At 42.3% G+C, this 18,456-nt stretch overlaps 2 protein-coding genes across 4 annotated transcripts in view; one reads left to right on the forward strand and one right to left on the reverse strand.

The window, feature by feature from the left end:
• The window catches only part of LOC105078643 (brain-specific homeobox protein homolog), a 136,875-nt gene that overhangs the window by 83,662 nt on the left and 34,757 nt on the right, over window positions 1-18,456 (reverse strand). The window contains exon 4 of the mRNA XM_074357100.1: window positions 10,222-10,330. The gene's annotated coding sequence lies outside the window, so the exon portion shown is untranslated. The remainder of the gene's footprint in view (window positions 1-10,221; window positions 10,331-18,456) is intronic.
• Window positions 1-18,456, forward strand: part of JHY (junctional cadherin complex regulator) — a 53,775-nt gene that overhangs the window by 17,132 nt on the left and 18,187 nt on the right. For 2 of the 3 annotated variants that reach the window (XM_074357094.1, XM_074357093.1), the window contains exons 3-4: window positions 2,398-2,914; window positions 16,546-16,662. In XM_074357094.1, the coding sequence (XP_074213195.1) occupies window positions 2,398-2,914; window positions 16,546-16,662 (634 nt within the window). The remainder of the gene's footprint in view (window positions 1-2,397; window positions 2,915-16,545; window positions 16,663-18,456) is intronic. The other variant, XM_074357095.1, reaches the window with a different exon arrangement.

The following is an 18,456-nucleotide window of genomic DNA, read 5'->3' on the forward strand; positions in this document are numbered from 1 at the left end:
CACGCGGAATCTGTTCTTTGAAAACCCTATGTTCTCTCTCCCTTCAGTCTCTTTTTAGGCGTTGTGTCCTCAGCCTGGCTTACACTGCCTGCCCTTCTTAGCCTCCCGTCTCAGCTAAGCCATCACTTCCTTCATAAAGCTCTCCCTTCTCCCAAGATGGGACTGGATGTCCCTTCTGAGTCCCCGTGGCCCCATCCTCCTCCTCAGGGCACTCATCACTCCAACTGTAAATCGTGTTCAATAAATATCTGTAGAGTCAATGAATGAGCAAGTGAATGAGGAGAGCTCAGTTCTATCGAATCAAATGCATGGACAAGTGAGGAGAGTTAAATTCATCTTTTCCTTTCAGTATATCATAGATGTGGGGAAACGGAACCTTTCTTCATTTCAGAAAATCTTTGTATCTTTATTTACTTGAAGATTGACTGTCATCTTTTCTTCCCAGTCCCAACAACCACACCTGACCCTTATACTTAACTCAGCACAAGATCAGCCCTAAAATCAGTCACTGATTTGGTCCAATGCAGGAAGCTTTTCTGCATGTTTAGAATCTAATTTACTACCGCTGGTTTTTTAAAAAAAATAAATATCTGATGCTTATTATAGATTCAGGTGACACGTATGGCCTCTTCTGTCCATAGCACAGGGCAGGGGTTAGGGAAGGAGGTAGAACCCTCAGTCCCAGGACCTTAATTAGGTGAGGAGACAAGGTTGCCATAGTGAAAAGTGAAATAAGCACAAAAACAGAACACTAATTAAGATATATTGTCTCATTTTGATTTTATGCACTCCTGAGAAATTAAACAGAACAAATATAATCAATCCCTACTTACAGATGAGAGAAACTGGCTCAGATATGACATGATTTGCCGGCCGATACACAGGTAGTGACAGACCCAGAACTTGAGCCCAGGTCTGTCCAGTCGCCACGTCCAGATTGTGCCCTGCTGGACCACTCCCTGCCCTGCACACTCCCTGCCCGGTGAGCCTTGGAGCCAAGTGAAAGGCAGGGCTGAAAACTCCTGTAAGTTCACGTGATGAGGGGACATCACACTGGAGAAACCTCGAGCCCCGCAGGCAGGCAGCCCTGTGGAGTTTCGGGAGTGGCGAACTGCCCCGTTTGATGCTGATTTCCTGACAAACGTGGACCATCTCCGCTCGGGCACTTTGCTGCAGGAGAATACCATTTCTCTTTTCTTGGAAAAGGAAGAGCAGCCTATTCCAAGAAGTTTTCCATCTTAATATGTAAACTAAAAATTCAAAGTGGCAATTTAGCAAGACATGGGAGTTCGGGCTTTCTGCTCTAGTTTTTGCTTTACATCAAATCAAAGAAACCTCAGTCCACATTAAGAAGCCTAAATTAGCATTAGGGGCACCATTAGTTTGTTTACCCAGCATAAAATTATGTCCTCTGTAAACGGGAATATCAAATAGCATAAAAAGCCTGGATGATTTACATTTTCTTTTTGATTAGAGGATTGCGTCTTCTGTACTCAAGGAAGGAAAATCTCTCCTATTTAGCTTTTGAAGATCAAAGGGGCCATTAAATATGCCATATTACCAGCATTTTTTTCCTTTTTTGGTTGACTAGGAGGTGCTTTACAAATTGAGATCGTCATGGGGAAAAGGGAGGACTTTATTTGGGGTCATATGCCCTGATTATGGACCAGTTCACTCCCCTCAGGCAGGACCCTACGTTTAACCTTTTATTCAGATGGGGCTGTCCTACAGCTTGAAGCGAACGCTGACCTGTCTACCGAGTTTTGTGTGCATAGACCTGGCGGCCAAGAGAGTATGAAGTAAGAGCTTTCAGTGAGCACCTGATTCCAAATACGAGGGATCTTTCTGTAACACATTCGATAAAAATCTTCAAAGACTAAATGATATGACAGGTAAAATCACTGATAAAGGAGGATGAACCTCTGTAGGTATTCAGTCGCTAAATCTTGCCGTCCTCCCACAAAAGGAGCAGACCGAGATGTTGAATTTCCCTTCCTGGATAAAGGACTAAATGTGTATATCATATCACCAGCTAAGTGTGAAATCGGTTTTTTATCTTCACCAGCTTATTACTTACACAACTTATCCTTGAACCATGGTGATGCACTAGTTTAACATTACGGACATTGGTTTTTCAGCCGTTTCCTGGCATTTGGAAAGTAACTGCCCTCATGTTTTTTCCATGTTTCAATGAAATTAAATAGTTAAGACTTTTTGCCCTCCTGTGTTGTGTGTAGGTCTAATCTGAGCCTGGGATGTGTCTTTAACGTTGTAAGATAGTAAAAGGAAAATCATAGGAGGAAGATTGAGATTGATTTCAAATAAGATGATCAGCTAGAGAGAATGAGTACATATATTTGGATTACGCACTTGACATTTCTTTTCTGCTTTGGACAGCCAAGAACCCACAGAAGACAAATATTCAGACCTCCGATATGACCCGAACTGGAAGAGTAAGAAAGAGGAGGGGCAGCTGTTGTCCGTGGACGCACTGCCGGAGTCTCTGGACAGCTCTACGGAAAATCTGACCTTGGATCTACTTTACCCTTCCAAGGAGGCGTGCATGGAACTCCTGGGGGAAAACGGCGAACAGAAGAAGAGCCCACAGAGCGCAGCCTCCTTACTTGGGAGTGAATTTTTAAGCCCAAACTATGAGCATGGCACCCATCACAGTGAGTGGTTTTCCGAGCCGAGCTGCAGTGACCCGGAGGAGAAGTCCAGCAACCTCTCTCAGTACTTGAAGAGTTCAAGTTCACATAATGAGGTGTTCCTGCCATCCCGCGGCCCTCGGCGAAGGAAATCCAAACGATATTTTGTGGAAAAAAACAAGCTAACTTTGGGATTACCTACTCCAAAAACGGACTCGTATCTTCAACTTCACAATAAAAAAAGAGGGGAGACTCACCCAGAACAGGTATGTAGCAGCTACTTAAAAATCCCTTCTGAGCACTAGGCCGGATTTTGCCTTTGTTTGAAATGGCTGGATGTCACTTCCTCTGGGATGGTGGTGCCACTGCAACCACCTGGCTGAATAAAGCAAGCACCCTCCACCTTGCCCCTCTTTGAAAAGTGAGGGTAGTTATTCTACACATTCTTAAGAGCAGAATAAAAGCCACCAGTGGCTTACAGTGCTGTAATTCAATGATTATATCCAAAATGTTTCCATTCAAGGAACCATAGGATTTTTTTTAAACTGTATTCTCCGTTATATAAAACACAGGGCTGAGGGTTTGATTCCCTGTGTTGGTTGCCTTGGTTCCCACTAAGGCACTAGTTTTCAGCTTTATGAAATTCCTCCAGTACATTGGAGGTGACAGGACATGATGTCAGTAACAGCAACTCACATACAGAAGTGATTCTCAACTGAGACTCTGTATACATAGCGGATGTTAGTGCAAAGGGGGCAGGGTACAACATTTTTAAAAAATTATTATCCCGGTGGTTCTATTGCCTTTCCACCTCTCACTGATAATCACTACACCGTCTTTTATTCTGTGCAGATGATGTAATACGATTAAACTTTAGTCTCTCCATCTGTAACACTGGAATAATAATAATACATGCCCTCTCTTATCTGATCATTTTGAGAGTAAATTCTATCCCAGATGACGGATTCAAAACCTCTTAGAGCCAGTAAACCCAGTTCTATTTCACAGGCACACATAAAGATCACATCGGCACACCTCCTAGTGGTTATGTTCGTGACGTAGAAAAGAGAGAGACTGGATCAGTGCACCCACCACCCTTACTGGGGAAACAACTTGAAATCCATCACCTACTAATGTGGGATCAGCTTCAAATATGAAGAAGTTGTTATCACATTAAATTGGGATGCCTTAGACCTATTCCAAATTCAAGCTGGTATCATTTAGCGTGCCTAACCTCTTCTAAACTGTATTTTCTGATTGGAACAAGAGGGATGAGGTGGATGAACATTTGTAATTTTTTTTTCTTTAACTGAGAAACTTCCTTTACAGTCTTAAAAGATTGTCACATCCTTGCCTTTGTAACTAATAATGAAACAGAGGAATGGGTGTAGTATATTTACTTGATTATCAAAACAGATACTTAGCTGAATTCAAACAGAATTTTCTACACTTTTGACTCAATTTCAGTTGTTAATGTACTTTGCATAAAACTTATGTAAAATTCTGAATTTTGCTTGATTGCCCACTTAAAAATATAAGTAAATTCTGTGGAAAAAAATGTTTATAGCCAACAGTTTCTCCTAGACAAGGACAGTATTTTTCCTTTCTTTTTAAATGTGTTCTCAAAAGACGAGGCAAACGTGAGACCAAAAAAAAATTGTATTTCTAATAATAAATGTGAAAAAAGATTTATTATAAACTCTTCAACTGATTTCCTAATAGCTAATTTTTCTTAATAGTTATAACTTAATTTACAGTCATCAGGGTTTGTTGATTGTCAGTGATTCCATAGCATAATTTTCTTCTCATTATGCTAAACTTTAAAGCTTCTAAAGTTTGCCCAGTCTTTAAGCTCATGACTTATTCTTTAAAGTGGCCATTGACTTTGTCCACCATTTTCCCCAGGTTCAAATGTCTAAGGGCTAATTGCCAATTATATTCAAATTCTTTCTTCACCATTTTCCAACATATATTTCTTTCATCTTACTCCTATCTTTTAAAAAAGGATATAAGTTAATTTGCCCTAATAGCGATATAATGATAAGTATAACTTGTTTACTGAATCATAGTCAGTAGATAGAATGATGTGTTCCTTTTAAATCATAGTCTATACGTGAAGCATGTGCAGGTCTTTCTGTCAGTACAGGTTATATGTTCCCTGATGGGCGAGAATTATGCTTTGTACTCACTGTTCATCTTCATGGTAATTAGCCCAACATACCGTAAGGGCTCAGTAAATACATGGGAAATGAAAAATGTCCATCTTCCGTCACCTCCAAACTTTATTCTCTTGAGTATGATTTGAAGTGTATGTGGAGGAAATGGTATTTCTAGTGCAGTGGTTTGAAAGCCTGGCTAGATGTTAGGTTCACCTGAGGAAAAACCAGTGTGATTCTCAGCTGCACCCAGACCAATGTCCACCTCTGGGTGAGAGGCTGACCCTGAGGATCTTTTTTTTCTTAAAGACCCTCAAGTGATTCTCATGTGGAGCCAGATTTGAGCAGCACTGTTCCAGACTAGAGCAGTGGTTCGCATCCTTGGCTTCAGATTGGAATCACCTGGAAAATGAAAAGAGTATTGGTTCCCTGGCCTGCAACCCTGAAATTCTAATTCATCTGGGGTTCACTGTAAACATGGGGCGCTTTCAAAGCTCCCCAGCTGATCCTACTGCTTCGCCAAGACCGAGAATCACTCATCTAGCACGGTGGTTCTCACACATGAGAGGCATCAGAATCATCTGGGGGGCTTATCAAAACAGACAGCTGGACCCAACCCAAGGCTTTCTGACTCCATAGGTGTAGGGTGGAGCCCATGGACCTGAATTTTCTACACAGTTCCAGGCCCACACTTTGAGAATCATTCATCTTCTTTTTTTAACTTTAAATTATGAACTCCCCCAGGATCATGTTAAAAATGCAGATTTCGATCCATTAGGTCTGCAATAAGACTCAAAAGTGTGCATTTCAACAAGCTCCCATGTGATGCCAAGGCTGCTGGCCCTTGGACCACAAAGCAAGAACAGGAAGGGTTTTTCAGAAACCTACAGTAAAGACTGTGTAAGTCAGTACTCACAGACCACTGGTGTTTGCAATGGCTGATAGGATTATTGTGCTGATCTGGGGGTGGGAGGTAAGACGTCACGGGGGCAGGTTTGGAGGCTGTTTTAGATTAAGCAGCATCCATCTGGAAGATTTTCGTATTTGAAAATCCGTTTTCTCCTACTAATTTCTTTCAAAGAGATGACAAATGTCTTACAACTAGAAATACTGAAAGGATAAATGACCTCTGTTGTTCAGTAAATAAGTAAATGTCAAATTACCATTACACAGCCAAGAAAGCCCAGCTTTTTAATACACAATTTTGTTGCAAGCATCTACGCCCAGGTGAATCAGACAGGGACTTAAGCAGTGTATTGTATTCGGGACAATTTGAAAGTAATTCTAAGAAGTTCACAATGTCACAGTAAAAATGCCAACCTTTTTAAAAAAAATAAAACTTGAAAAGCTGATTATTAAGTTCACATAAAAAACCCAGCAAGAATCATAAAGAAAGCCCTGGAAATTAAGAGTCATGAGAGAGTCTAGCCTTACTAGATAGTATTGTATATTTTAAGCCTCAATAATTAAGTAGTAGGGTAATATTTAATGTATATACAGATAGGAAAATGAAAGAACAGAATAGAAAGTCTAGAAATAGAGCAAAATTAGTGTGAGAATATATGATCTGATATTATGATTTGATAAAGGCAGGACCTCAAATCAATGAGGATATGATGAGTGATTCAATAAAACAACTAGCTAGACATTTGGGGGGGAAGTTAAGTCCATATCTCATATCATATAACATGATACATTCCAATAGATCAAATATTTAATTTTTAGAAATTAAACCAGAAAAAAACCAGGAAAATTTTCCTGTAACCTTGAAATTATTCAAAATCCAGAATCTACAAAAGACTGATAAATTTGACTACAGCTGACCCTTGAACGACATGGGTTTGATCTGGACAGGCCCACTTATTTGCAAATTTTTAAAAATAAATACATATAATGGTACTATACAGTCTTCAGCTGATTGAACTCACAGATACAGAACTGCAGATTTGGAAGGCCAATGATAAAGTGACACATGGATTTTCAACTGCATGGAGGGTCAGCACCCCTCACCCCCACTTTGTTCAAGGGTCAACTGTACATAAATATCAAAAGCTTCTACAAGAAAAAAAAAAGCATAAGAAAGTCAAAATATAAAGAACTAGAAAAAAATTCTAATTCATAACACAGACAAAACACTGATAGCATTAATATATAAAGAGCTCTTAGAAATCAATGAGAAAAAGACCAATATCCTAATATAAAAATTCACAGAAGATATGAATAGATCATTCACAGAAAAGTTAATGCATATGGCTATTAAACATATGAAAAGATATCCAACCTTGGCCATTTTAAGAGAAATGCAAATTAATACTACATTGGTATTCTATTTTTCATCTATAATTAAGCCAACAAAATGCCCAAAGTTTGATGAACCTATGGGCAAAAAAGTCCAGTAAAGCTGGTGAGAGAATAAATTGGAATAACTAGTATGGGGGACAGTTTGTTAATATCTACTTAAAACACAGATACTACATACATTCCTTGAGAAAATATAATGCATAATAGCCAAGAGTATAGGCTTTGGAGCCAGGCTGATTGACACTGCCACCTGCAAGCTGTCTGACCTTGGACAGGTTGCTTAACCTCTCTGTGCTTCAGTTTCTTCATCTTTAAAATGGAGATAATAATAGTACCTTCCTCATTGGATTATTAAGATTAAATGAGTTAATATATGTAGAGTGCTTAAATGAACGCCTGGCTTATAGCAAGCACTATGTAAGTGTGAGTTATTATTATTTTTTAAAATTTGACCCAACACCTTCCCCTCCCAGGAATGTATCTTAGTTATATGTGTACAGCTTGGAAATGACCCTTGAACAAAGTCACCCATTTCATCCCTATTTATACTAGCAAAAGATGAGAAAGTACCCAGCTGTCTACCATTTGGGGAATCTTAAATTACAGTACATCCATATAACAGAGTACACTGTAGCTGTTAAAAAAAAAAAATGAGATGTTCCCCATGAACCATTATGGACAACCTATCAGAATTTGTTATTACTAAGAGAGAAGTAAAGGTGTAGAAAAGTATATACGGTACAAAAAAAAAAAAAAAGTGGAGAGGAATAAAAAATCAACATATCGTATTTTCTTGGTATACATAAAAAACAGAAAGGATGAACAGGTGGTTCATTGTAGAGGGGAAACAGGGTAGGAGCATAGGTTTCCACTTTATACCTTTTCATATCTCTTTGTTTTTGAACCATGCCTATGTATTTACAATATACAGCATTTTGTAGGAGCTCTTGTAACTTTACACCCCGATTGCTCAGTCACCTAAGTTGCACTTTTGCTTGTATATAATGGCTCAGAGTAGAACCACTGATTTTTAAATTCACTTGCTCCACAATCTTTTCACCATTTTTCATAGATCTGTTAATCTTACATTAAAACATGCTGGAAAAATTACCTTTGAATACATTATAAGCTCTTAGTCACTTGTGTGGGGTAAGGGACTGATATAAAAACCATCACACACTAGAGGGCACCTAAGTATCACAGTCGGCCAATAAATTCACTGGCGAATATTCGGTGCTTGCTTTTATTCGTGATTTGTTTAGTAGCCAGAATTATTTGTCTGAAACTCACTGGAATGTGAGTCAATTCATGATCTGCCATTAAAGGAAATTGTCTCTTGGAAAATGAGCTACCTTTCAACTTGATTCTAATGTGACTTTGAAGACTGATGAAGGTGAAATTTAGTACGGGCTCTGAAAAGAGCAGTAAGTCCTTTATACATGTCATTCTTTTCTTGTAGTTTCTTAGAAAGAAATCAACAGATGCTTTGCAATGTGAATATGGAAAGGTATTCGATCACCTGTAGACTTCAAGGCAATATAAAGCCCTACAGAGAATCCACTGCCCTTCTGAGGATCAGCACATCTTTAAGGCTGTTACTGAGCCAGCAGATCAGCCAACAAGTATTTGTTGAGTACCAACTATATGCTGGGTCCTCTCCTCTGTGCTAGGGAGGTAACAGAAAATAAGAGGTGCAGAGCCTAGTCTTGAAGGAACTCTCATCCAGTCATGTGATGGGCAGAAAACACGTAACAACATAATTTCAGGCACAGAGAAGCACCTCCAGGGAGACTGAATCAACCTCACTTAAAGTAACGAGGAGGATGTCACTGGTATGTTTAGCTAGGTGCTTGGGGAAAGGCTCTCGGAGACGAGAATGGGTAAGAAAGAGACTATGTAAGCTCTGGGGGAAGGGCTTGGGTTGGCCCCAGCCTTGGTAGCAGCGTTCTCGCCTGGGGGCAACACGATATAGTGGGAAGAAAGATGAAACCAAAACAAAACACTGTTTGGATTAAAGCCTGGCTCTTCAGTGTGCTGGGTGGTACCACTAACTAGATGTCTGAGCAACTGACTGTTTGAGCCTTGTCTTCTGCATCTATTATACGGGGTCAGTTTCTGCCTGGGAGGGTTACTGGAAGAATTTATACAAAGCTCCTGACATGTCGCAGACACTCAGTGAAGGGAAGCTGTTATTGATTGATCTTTTTTCTTTTTTCAATTTTGCCCTCCGTAATCACAAGAGCACTTACTTATGACTGTATAATTTAAATTAAACTTTATGGTTTTTCAATATAAAACATTTGTTAAGGCAGCTTTCTTGTATGCCCTACTCAGCACTTACACTGCTAAACTACCAATTCGTATGATCTGCAGAGTGACACTTCATTAATTTCACATTACTGAAGAGGGATCCGTGAAACGAAAACTTTCCCCATAACCGAAGCACGCCCTTTCGAAAAACTAGGTCTTTAACTTAACTAATCTTGTCGACGGATAGCTTTCCAAAATGTGCCGGGTGTACCTGATTAATTCTGAGCCGTCCTGCCCAGGCCATACTGCACCATTCTGCCATAAAGCCGAGAGCCACGGTGGTGGGAACCACCCTTTGCCTTTTTACCAAATGCCCCCCAAATGCTACGACTCTGTGGTCACTTTTGCTGCTGTCAGTGTATCTGCTCTTCCGGAGCTCCTGGCCAGGTGGGAAGCAGACCTGTCAACAGTCAGGACCATGTGATAACTGCTGTCCCCGAGACATGTGCAGCCCCAGAGGAACCCAGAAGAAAAAAGGCGCAAGCCTGTCGACGGAAGTCTGAGAGGGCGTCACAGAAGACGCAGTGGCAATCACTGAACTGATTCTTTAAAGAGAAGTAGAAGGTAACAGGTGGGGTTGCCACAAAGGTGCTGCAGGCAGAGGGGGCACGTGGGATGCCCTGAGGGCCAGAAAGGACACTGTTTAAGCAGAGACCTGCGGGTACAGTAGGAACCACCAGGGTGCTGGGCAGGACCTGGTGGCTGGTTAGTTAATCCAATAAAGCGGTTAAAGCAGATTTGACAAATGATGACCTTATATGTTTCATTCTAACTTAAAGTTTATAAATATACACTGATGCACTAACCTTTCATTGAGGGGCCCGGCCTTTCTGTCAGTGCAGAGTCCCTGGGTTGGAGCTCTGCGTTGGCTTTCTCACGTCAGTTTGAAAGATCTGTGATTCCCACTTCTGATGCCTTGAAAGCAAAGTGAAAACTTACAAAGCGTTTGGAAACCATCTAAGAACATAGTCTTTCTAGATTTTTGTGACTGTTTCTCCTAATCTTTCACAGCAGCCCCCTCCCCAGCTGTTACTCTGCCATTTGCTTGATTGGGTCATTCTAAATTATTTTAACTTAGTTTTCAAGAAAACAACTCTGTTCATATTCAAATTTCTCCAGATTATCTAATCTTTAAACAAAGTTCATAGTTTTAACATCACGTGCGGCAGGAATAGACAGGTTTGGGAACACACTCCTGGTAAACATACAACTCGACTAGTGGAAGGAGACTTGCCGAGGCACGCCACCGAGCAGCCGGCCAGCCTGCGCGTTCGGCGGTGGGCGTCAGTCCATCTCAAGGAAGGACTGGAGTGTTGCTTAATCCAGGGAGTCAGGAGAAGGTGGGTACGTCCGTGCTGAGTCTGACTAGGTTGTGAGGGTGGGAGTGTGGGTATTCAGGCGAGAAACAGGCAGGGTCCTTTCATGCAGACCTTTGTATGTCAGTTTAAAGTGGGGGCCCTCAGAATATGGTCCCTGGACCACCAGTGTCAGAATCACCTGGGAACTCATTAGAAATACAAATCCTTGGGCCCCAAATCACATTCCCAGATCTCCCGAATCAGAAACTCTGGGATGAGGCCTTTAAATCTTCTGTAACACGCCCTCCTGTGATTCTGATAACAGCGCAGGCTTTAGAATTGCCGCGAGAAGGGGTCAGGCCGTTCCTCTACACGACAGGGAGTCACTGAAGGACCCTAGTAATGGAGCAGCCTGAATTGTGGCCGTCTTGGTTGTGTTACGGAGAGTCCAGGCTGCTAGCTCAGCTCACCCATATTCATACAGTTTCCATGAGACATTCCAAAAAATCTCTTTTGCATTCTTGAAAATGGTTAATTGCTTCCTTCATTTGCCTATAATTAGTACGAGCTTACTGTGCATCAGGCATTGTCCTGAGTACCTGGAATACATCCGTGAACAAAACAGACAAAAATCTCAGCCCTCTTGGGGCTAACGTTCTATTAGGAGGAGACGAATAACAGACAAAACTGACGACCAGTGTGTCAATCAGCGATGTAAGTGCTGAGCAGAGAAAGGAGGCCACGCAGAAGGATCGGGGGTGCTGGGCGGCGGGGGGATTACAATAAATAGGTCAGGAAGGAGGTGAGAGAGGGCTCCATGCAAATATTTGAGGAAAGCTTTCCTAGAAGAGGGAAGGACCGACACAGAGGGCTGAGGAGCTGGGGCCGAGCCAGCGAGGACAGAGCGGAAGATGGGATCCTAGTTTCCACTGTGTTCTGCTGACATTCAGCCACCTGGCTTCAATATAAACCACAAATCTAGCCAGAGAGACAACAGATCATATGTGTTCTGGTGTAAATAGAGCGTTCAGTGAGCAATGCAGACTGATGTTTTCGCTCAGTACTATATACTGAGCACGTCTGTGCCCGAGCCACCACGTAGCCAGTGTGAGTAGGGCCCCTGATGCTGTCCAGCCCGGCACAGAGTCCCTCCTTTTCCTGTCTAGAGGGGAGAGAAGCATAACGACCAGGGTGATGCTCATCACCCAAGGGAAAGTACAGGGTACGAAGGCCGCCAGCTCAGGTGCATCTGCTGTAACCTCCTCAGGGGTGTCAGGGAGGGCTTCCTGGAGGAAGTTCTTTCACCCAAGACTAGAACAATAAATGAGATTGGGTCAGAATGAGTGAAGTGAAGAGGAGCTTCCAGGCAAAGAATGACGACCTGTGCACAGCCCTAGAGATAACGGTGCACGTGGCCTAAAGCAGACCTGAAAAAGGGCACATGGGAGAGAGCAGGGAGTGGAGGCCGAGGAGCCGAGGGCTCAGGTTTACAGACCCTAAAAGGTTAAGGCCAACGGAAAAACACTGAACGGCTGTCACATAGGTGACTGGCATAATTCGTGTGGGGGTGTTAAAAGCTCAAGTATCTTATCCAGAAAGTGTATGTAAAAAATTATATATCCAGAGGTCCCGGTGTCATCAAATTCTTCTGGACCCCGTACCTGCTAAATACATCATCGAGTTTTCTGTAGGGGTGGAGCGGGTGGCCGACAGCAGAGCCAACACATTTCATGTGTTTTGTCTCTAAATAGCTGAATACTTAATACATATCCCCAGACAGTTCGCACAGCTGTACGCAGCGCCCATGTGGCAGCCTGACAGCGGCAGGCTGTTTGTATTGTCAGGCCCACACCTCCTGTGCTGGCCGTGTGTAAATGCTGGCGTCGGTGCCGGTGTAAGCAGGTGTAAACCAATACAGAGCAAAACGTATCAGAAATAGGAGAGTTAATACTATTAAGACCACTCACTAGCCAAGCGAACAAAGAAATGCTCACCGAATCCACTGATTATGCCCCAAAGAGAGGGATTAAATACCACATGCACTGGAATGATGGAAAGCGAATAGCACATTTAGAAACATAGGACCCTCTGGCCTATTTTAATTTGGATGCGTGCTACTTGTTAACGCCATCAAGGAATGAGACTTAACAAGGAACCTAATAAATTAATGTGAGGCTCCCCACAACATCTGAACATCGGTTTATTAATAAAAATATCATATAAAGGGGGAAAAAGGGACCCAAACCTCCAGTGACTGCAGGGCTTCATGGTACACATGCTACTTAAACGTGTTTCGACGTATGTTTCTACAGATACGCACTCATTCACATACAGCTCTTGGTAAAGCATCAACTTTTTCTGTGGCGCTGACTCTCTTAGAGCCTGATGAGTTTCTTTGAGAGGAAAGGAGCAGCTCAATCTAGCTCCGCGGTGCTCCGTGCGAGTTGCTTTCCTCCATACAAACCCTCACTTCAAAGCCGGGAACATAATGTACAATTTTTTAATGGCTCTAGACCCAGGCACTCAGGCGCTCTGCTCTGCGCCTTACCTCAGTGTAAACACCTCATCAAGACGGCCCGCACTCCAACAATAGCAGCTAAATGCAATTCGAGAACCACAAGCCTTTGAAGTCCGCCCAGCAAAGGCCGGTTTTCCAGTCTGGGATAATGACGCGCCGTGATTGCTGTCTTTGTTGTGTCTTTTCGGTAGAGAAGCAATTATAGGCCCCAATTTAACAGAATAGACATTACACAGCTTATGATGCTCAAAATGCAATTTCATTTGATCATTTTCTCGATTTGATTGGTATTAATAGAATGGTTCACCAAGGGGGGAAAAAAAAAGGAATAGCTGGCAGAGGTTGTGTCCCATTTCACTTTCAAAGAGATAATGTAGAAGTATGTTTCACTCACCCGGGGCCTCACCGCGGGTGATTCAGACACTGAGTTCCACCAACACAGCCTGTGGATGGAAACACTGTGCATCCTGCATTCTCTAGGGAAGGAAGTGAGGGATGGTGTATTTTCCCTCTGTAAACTTTTTATCAGAGCTATATAAGGAACCCCATCACTGTTAATCAAACAATATCACTCGTGAAAAACCAATTCACAGAACGAAGGCTCCTTCACAAAAGCCAGGGAATCAAACCTTCTAATGGCATATCTAGGAATCAACCTGACTTCTCTTCTCTCAGGCTCCAGACAGCAGCTTGTCCAAGACACTGTGTGTTTGAGGTTTGAAAAAATGATTATTTCCTCTCCTGCTTAAGCAGCCTATTTAGATCTTTTTTTTTTCTTTCCTGTCCTGACCTTCATTTCTCCTTCAGGACAGAATTGATTTTTCTTTTAAATGAATTGTGTTCCTGTTTAACATCATGGCAATAAGGGATTGAAGCCTTTGAGAAAATGACGAGAAAAATTGTAAAACCTAATACTTTTGTAGTCATCCAGGGTTTCTCGAACCAGTGAGGGGCTGAGAGATGGAAACATGAGAAGAATCATTCCTTGACCTTGAGAGCACTGGTAGCTCCACACTTTCCATTCCAGCACAACTTAAATTGTTCCACAGTGTTGTGAAGTTTTCCATTTGCCGAGTAGGTAATCACTCAAAACCCGCTGATTACTTACATTTGTAATCCAAAAATTCCATGATCCAACAGTACACTTTGTTCCTTGTCTTAGCGGGGACAACTCAAACGTGAAAAAGGTTTATTTTCATTTTTTTCCCATTTTCAGGTCAACCTGTAGGCATTGAAACTTTCACACTGTCTATTTGCCTCATCTGTGCATATGAGTATGGTAATTGTGATAGGTGGGCATTCAGGTAGAGACAGGGTTTAGGGTTACACCCAAAACAAAAGAAACAAAATGTCTTTCCTGTGCCAGAGAAGCCACACTGAGTGGTAAGGGCTGAGGCTGTCTTCATCGTCAAGTGCCTGCTTCCTACTTTAACAAGTATTCTTGCCTCTTTCTGTATTGACTACTAGCCTGAGTAAGTCCGAAATGAAAGCAGCAGCAGAGGGAGAATCTAAACGCAACCATGACTGAGTGTGAATCCCATGTTCTTTCCAGGGTTACACCTTGGTGGTTCTCACACTACACATCTCACAAGGAGAAATTTAATAAAACAAGTATAAAATCCTGAATCTAAATGTTTTAATTAAGTACATCAGTTTAGAAAGAGGGAGACCAGCCTTTGCCCGTGAAAAAGCAGAGTGGCCACAGGACCTCGATCTGAATAACCTGTCCCGGAAGGAATAATAAAAACATCTTGAGAGAGTTCCTCTAAGAAGAGAAGGCTTAGGGAAGACATCTTAGTCAGCTTCTACCAGGTTAGGGCCGTTTTCCTGAAAGATGAATTGGCTTATTCTATGTCACTTCAAAGGGCAGAAGGATAGAAACGACAGGCAGACGTGTCTCTGCTCTTATAAAGGAGAGCCCTATAGCATGTAGGTTTCTCGAGGATGGAAAATATTGTTCATCATTGATGAAAGAGAGATTCAGAGAGCTAACATTTCACTCCAGGGAGTGGTTGGAAGGACCAGGTCTCCCGCAGAAAGAGACTTCACAAGCCACCTGCGTCCTTCTCTCTTCCTGAGTCCATAGGAGACCTTGAAACCTTTACGAATACTGACAAGCAGGTAACTCTGGCCTGGAGAAGGGGCATGTGATTAGGCAGTGAGTGGATGAACATCTACCAAGGATGGTGCAGAAGTATTAGAAGCTGTACTGGACAACCTCCAAGATCTTCTCCAACATTAAGATCATATAACTTTGTTTGCTTTCTGAAATGCTCCCCTGTGGTGAGAATTCTACATAGCACAGAGACAATCTAATGCCTTGATTTAAAACAGGTAGCCCGTGGAGGCAGTGAGGGCCTCCAAAACTTGGGAACCTAAAGCCCATGAATAATTTGGGGACCTCAATCCCACACAGCTCCCTTCAACATGGGCTGCAAACCTGTATGCCGATTAGACCCACCTGGGGAGCTTTTAAAGTATGAGACCAATATCTGGGGCCACCCCTACCCCTGAGTTTCTGATTTAATTGGTCTGGGATGGGACAAGAGCATTAATATTTCTAAAAGCTTCGTAGATTATTCTAATATCTAACTAAAGTTGAGAACCTCTCATCTACATCATTCTAATTCATTGGGTGCCAAAACTACAAATTCTGCAAGTCAAAGATGACATTTCTAATAAGTGAACGAGTTTAGCAAAATTGTTAAGGGTACAGTCTCTGGAGTTAGACTGCCTGGTTCCTCTGCTTACTGGCTGTTGATTCTGGGCAAGTTACTTAACCTCTCTGTTCCCCAGTTTTCTCATGTGCAAAAAGGGGATAATAATAGATACACACCTGGTAAGATTGTTGTGCGGACTAACTAATGTGTTACTTACTAAGTAGCTCAGCACAGCCAGCTCCTGGCATGCCACGAGTGTGCACTGTCTATTAAATAGCTACCTCTGTTGTTCTTCTCATCATCTTGGAGGGTAGGATTATTTCGTTATTTCATTAGGCACAAACATCAGTTGCAGCATCCAGCTTAAATAACTTCTAAAATCAGGTCCCCTGAGTACGTATTGAGCATTTAAAGTAATTAGTAGTTTGACCTCAAAGCACCAATTCTCACATCATCTGTGCAAGAGAACACACTGTTAATTCCTGTTTTCCTTGGGAACAATCCAGGTCCCTGAGGACTGAAAGGAATCCTTGAAGTGAACAATAAGTAAAATGCAGCCCTGCAGGACATTTTTCTAGAGTGCACAGACTTGAGCCCCATGGCTCGAAGACTGAAATGAATCCGCTTACCACGCTGTATATGTTTTACCCTCAGATCTCCTACCCCGTCCAAGTAACTGATGAGGAGGTGTCTACTCAGAACGCCAGAGAGATCGGGAATGCCGCCGTCGACCCTGAAGACAAATGGCATCAAAAGGCCCAACAGCTAAAGGTCACCTGCTAGACTGAATTTTAAGTGTGTGTCAGGGGTTACTGCTGAATCTAAGTGATGTTTGTGCCTGACTGCTTATCACTTAAGGGTTCATTCTTATGCCTGAGAATAGCTACCCAGCTCCTTCTAGCTAAGAGTGACTTCTGTCCACCCAGGACACGACTTCTCAGCCCACCAAGCCTACGCACTTTTCCAAGGTCCTCTTTCCTAAAGGAAAATCATCCTCTCACTCTGCAAACATTCAGAAGAATGGCATGGAGAAAATGCAGAGGCAAAAAAAAATCACACTTCCAAAATGCTGAACAGCTCTGTGCTGCTCCCCAAGCCTGCTTCCTTTTGGAGCTGTTGTCAGTCACATGGTATCCGAGGTGATGGGGACATCAGCCACTGCCTCTGTTTCTTTTGTACCAACTACACTATAAGCAACTTGAACCTCGCATTGGTTGTCTCTCTACATCTCCTAGCAAACGCTTTGCCCAGAGCTGATGCTCAGCATTTAATGGGTGATTAAGGCAGTATTTAAAGGTCATTGAGTGAATCTCCCAGTAAAAATGGGCCTCATTTCAAGAAATCTTTTTTGAAAAAAAAAAAAAAAACTTTTTTGAAAGATTTACTTTCACAGTATCTACATATTCCTTAGTAAACCTACTTTAACAATGAATAACTTACTAATAAGAGAATTTCTTTATGTGAAATTAAAGTAATTCATACAACAAATATTTATTGAGTACCTACTATATTACAGGTACCAGGTTTTAGGTGCCTGGCCCCAAAGACGTGTTTAAAAAAAAAAAAAAAAACTCTTGAGAAAAATAAATACAACTTGATGAAAGATCTTTTAAAAAAAAATGGTTTGTACCCTTGGGGAGCTCAAAACTTTAGTGGTAGTGGGTGGATAGTTATGTAATCATTATAATGCCATGATATGAAGGTAGGTGTAAAATACAGTGTAACTAAAAGATTCTAGCACCTAATTCTGCCCTTAAAAGACAGGAAAAGCCTCCTGAAGAGAGACAGCATTTGAGCTGACCCTAGAAAGATGAAGCACAGTATGCCAAGCAGACAAATGGGAGCAAGAGAACATAGTATATCCTGAGTATTGCCTATAGCTCAGTAACTGAAGGGGGAAGTGTGAGGGAGGGGAGTGGTAAGACATGGGGCTGGGCAGGTTAGCTAGCGGCCGGGGAAAGGCTTTCTGTATCCATCAAAAGATTTTAGATTTTATCCTACGGAGAGCAGGACGCCACTGGCAAATTTTAAGCAGGTTAATGACATCACGGGTCTTGCACATTGGAAAATCCCCTCCAGCCCAGGTCTGAAGAATAGACTGGAAAGGAATAAGATGGCAGAGACAGCGAGGTCAGTCAGGTGACTTTGGCTGTCATTTCTGCAGGAGATGATGTGAGAACTGGAAGGGTGGCAGCATTCATTCTGTGGGTCACACACTCCACGTACCATCAGCCCACTTTTCAGTACAGCAGATGTATTGTATGGATTAAGCTCCTTGCAGGTCAGGACAGTACTCGCTCCCCCTCAGCCCTTGCCTTGAGATGGTCAGGAAGTGGAATTAACAAATTTAGCAATTGCTTCAATACAAGGTAAACATGGCAGAGAGAAACAGAACAGTTTCTAAGTGTCTGATTAGCAGAACCAACACCACAGAGGAAGAAAAGGAGAGCTTTGGTGCTGGGAATGAAAGAGGAGAGGGCGGGAGGCCGAGGGTGGCCTGATGTTGAGTTTAGAGGTGCCTAGGAGCGTCAAGGAGGACCTAGAACTCAGGAGAGACATCTGAGT

The sequence above is a fragment of the Camelus bactrianus genome, chromosome 33 (assembly GCF_048773025.1).
Source record: "Camelus bactrianus isolate YW-2024 breed Bactrian camel chromosome 33, ASM4877302v1, whole genome shotgun sequence".
Lineage (NCBI taxonomy): Eukaryota > Metazoa > Chordata > Mammalia > Artiodactyla > Camelidae > Camelus > Camelus bactrianus.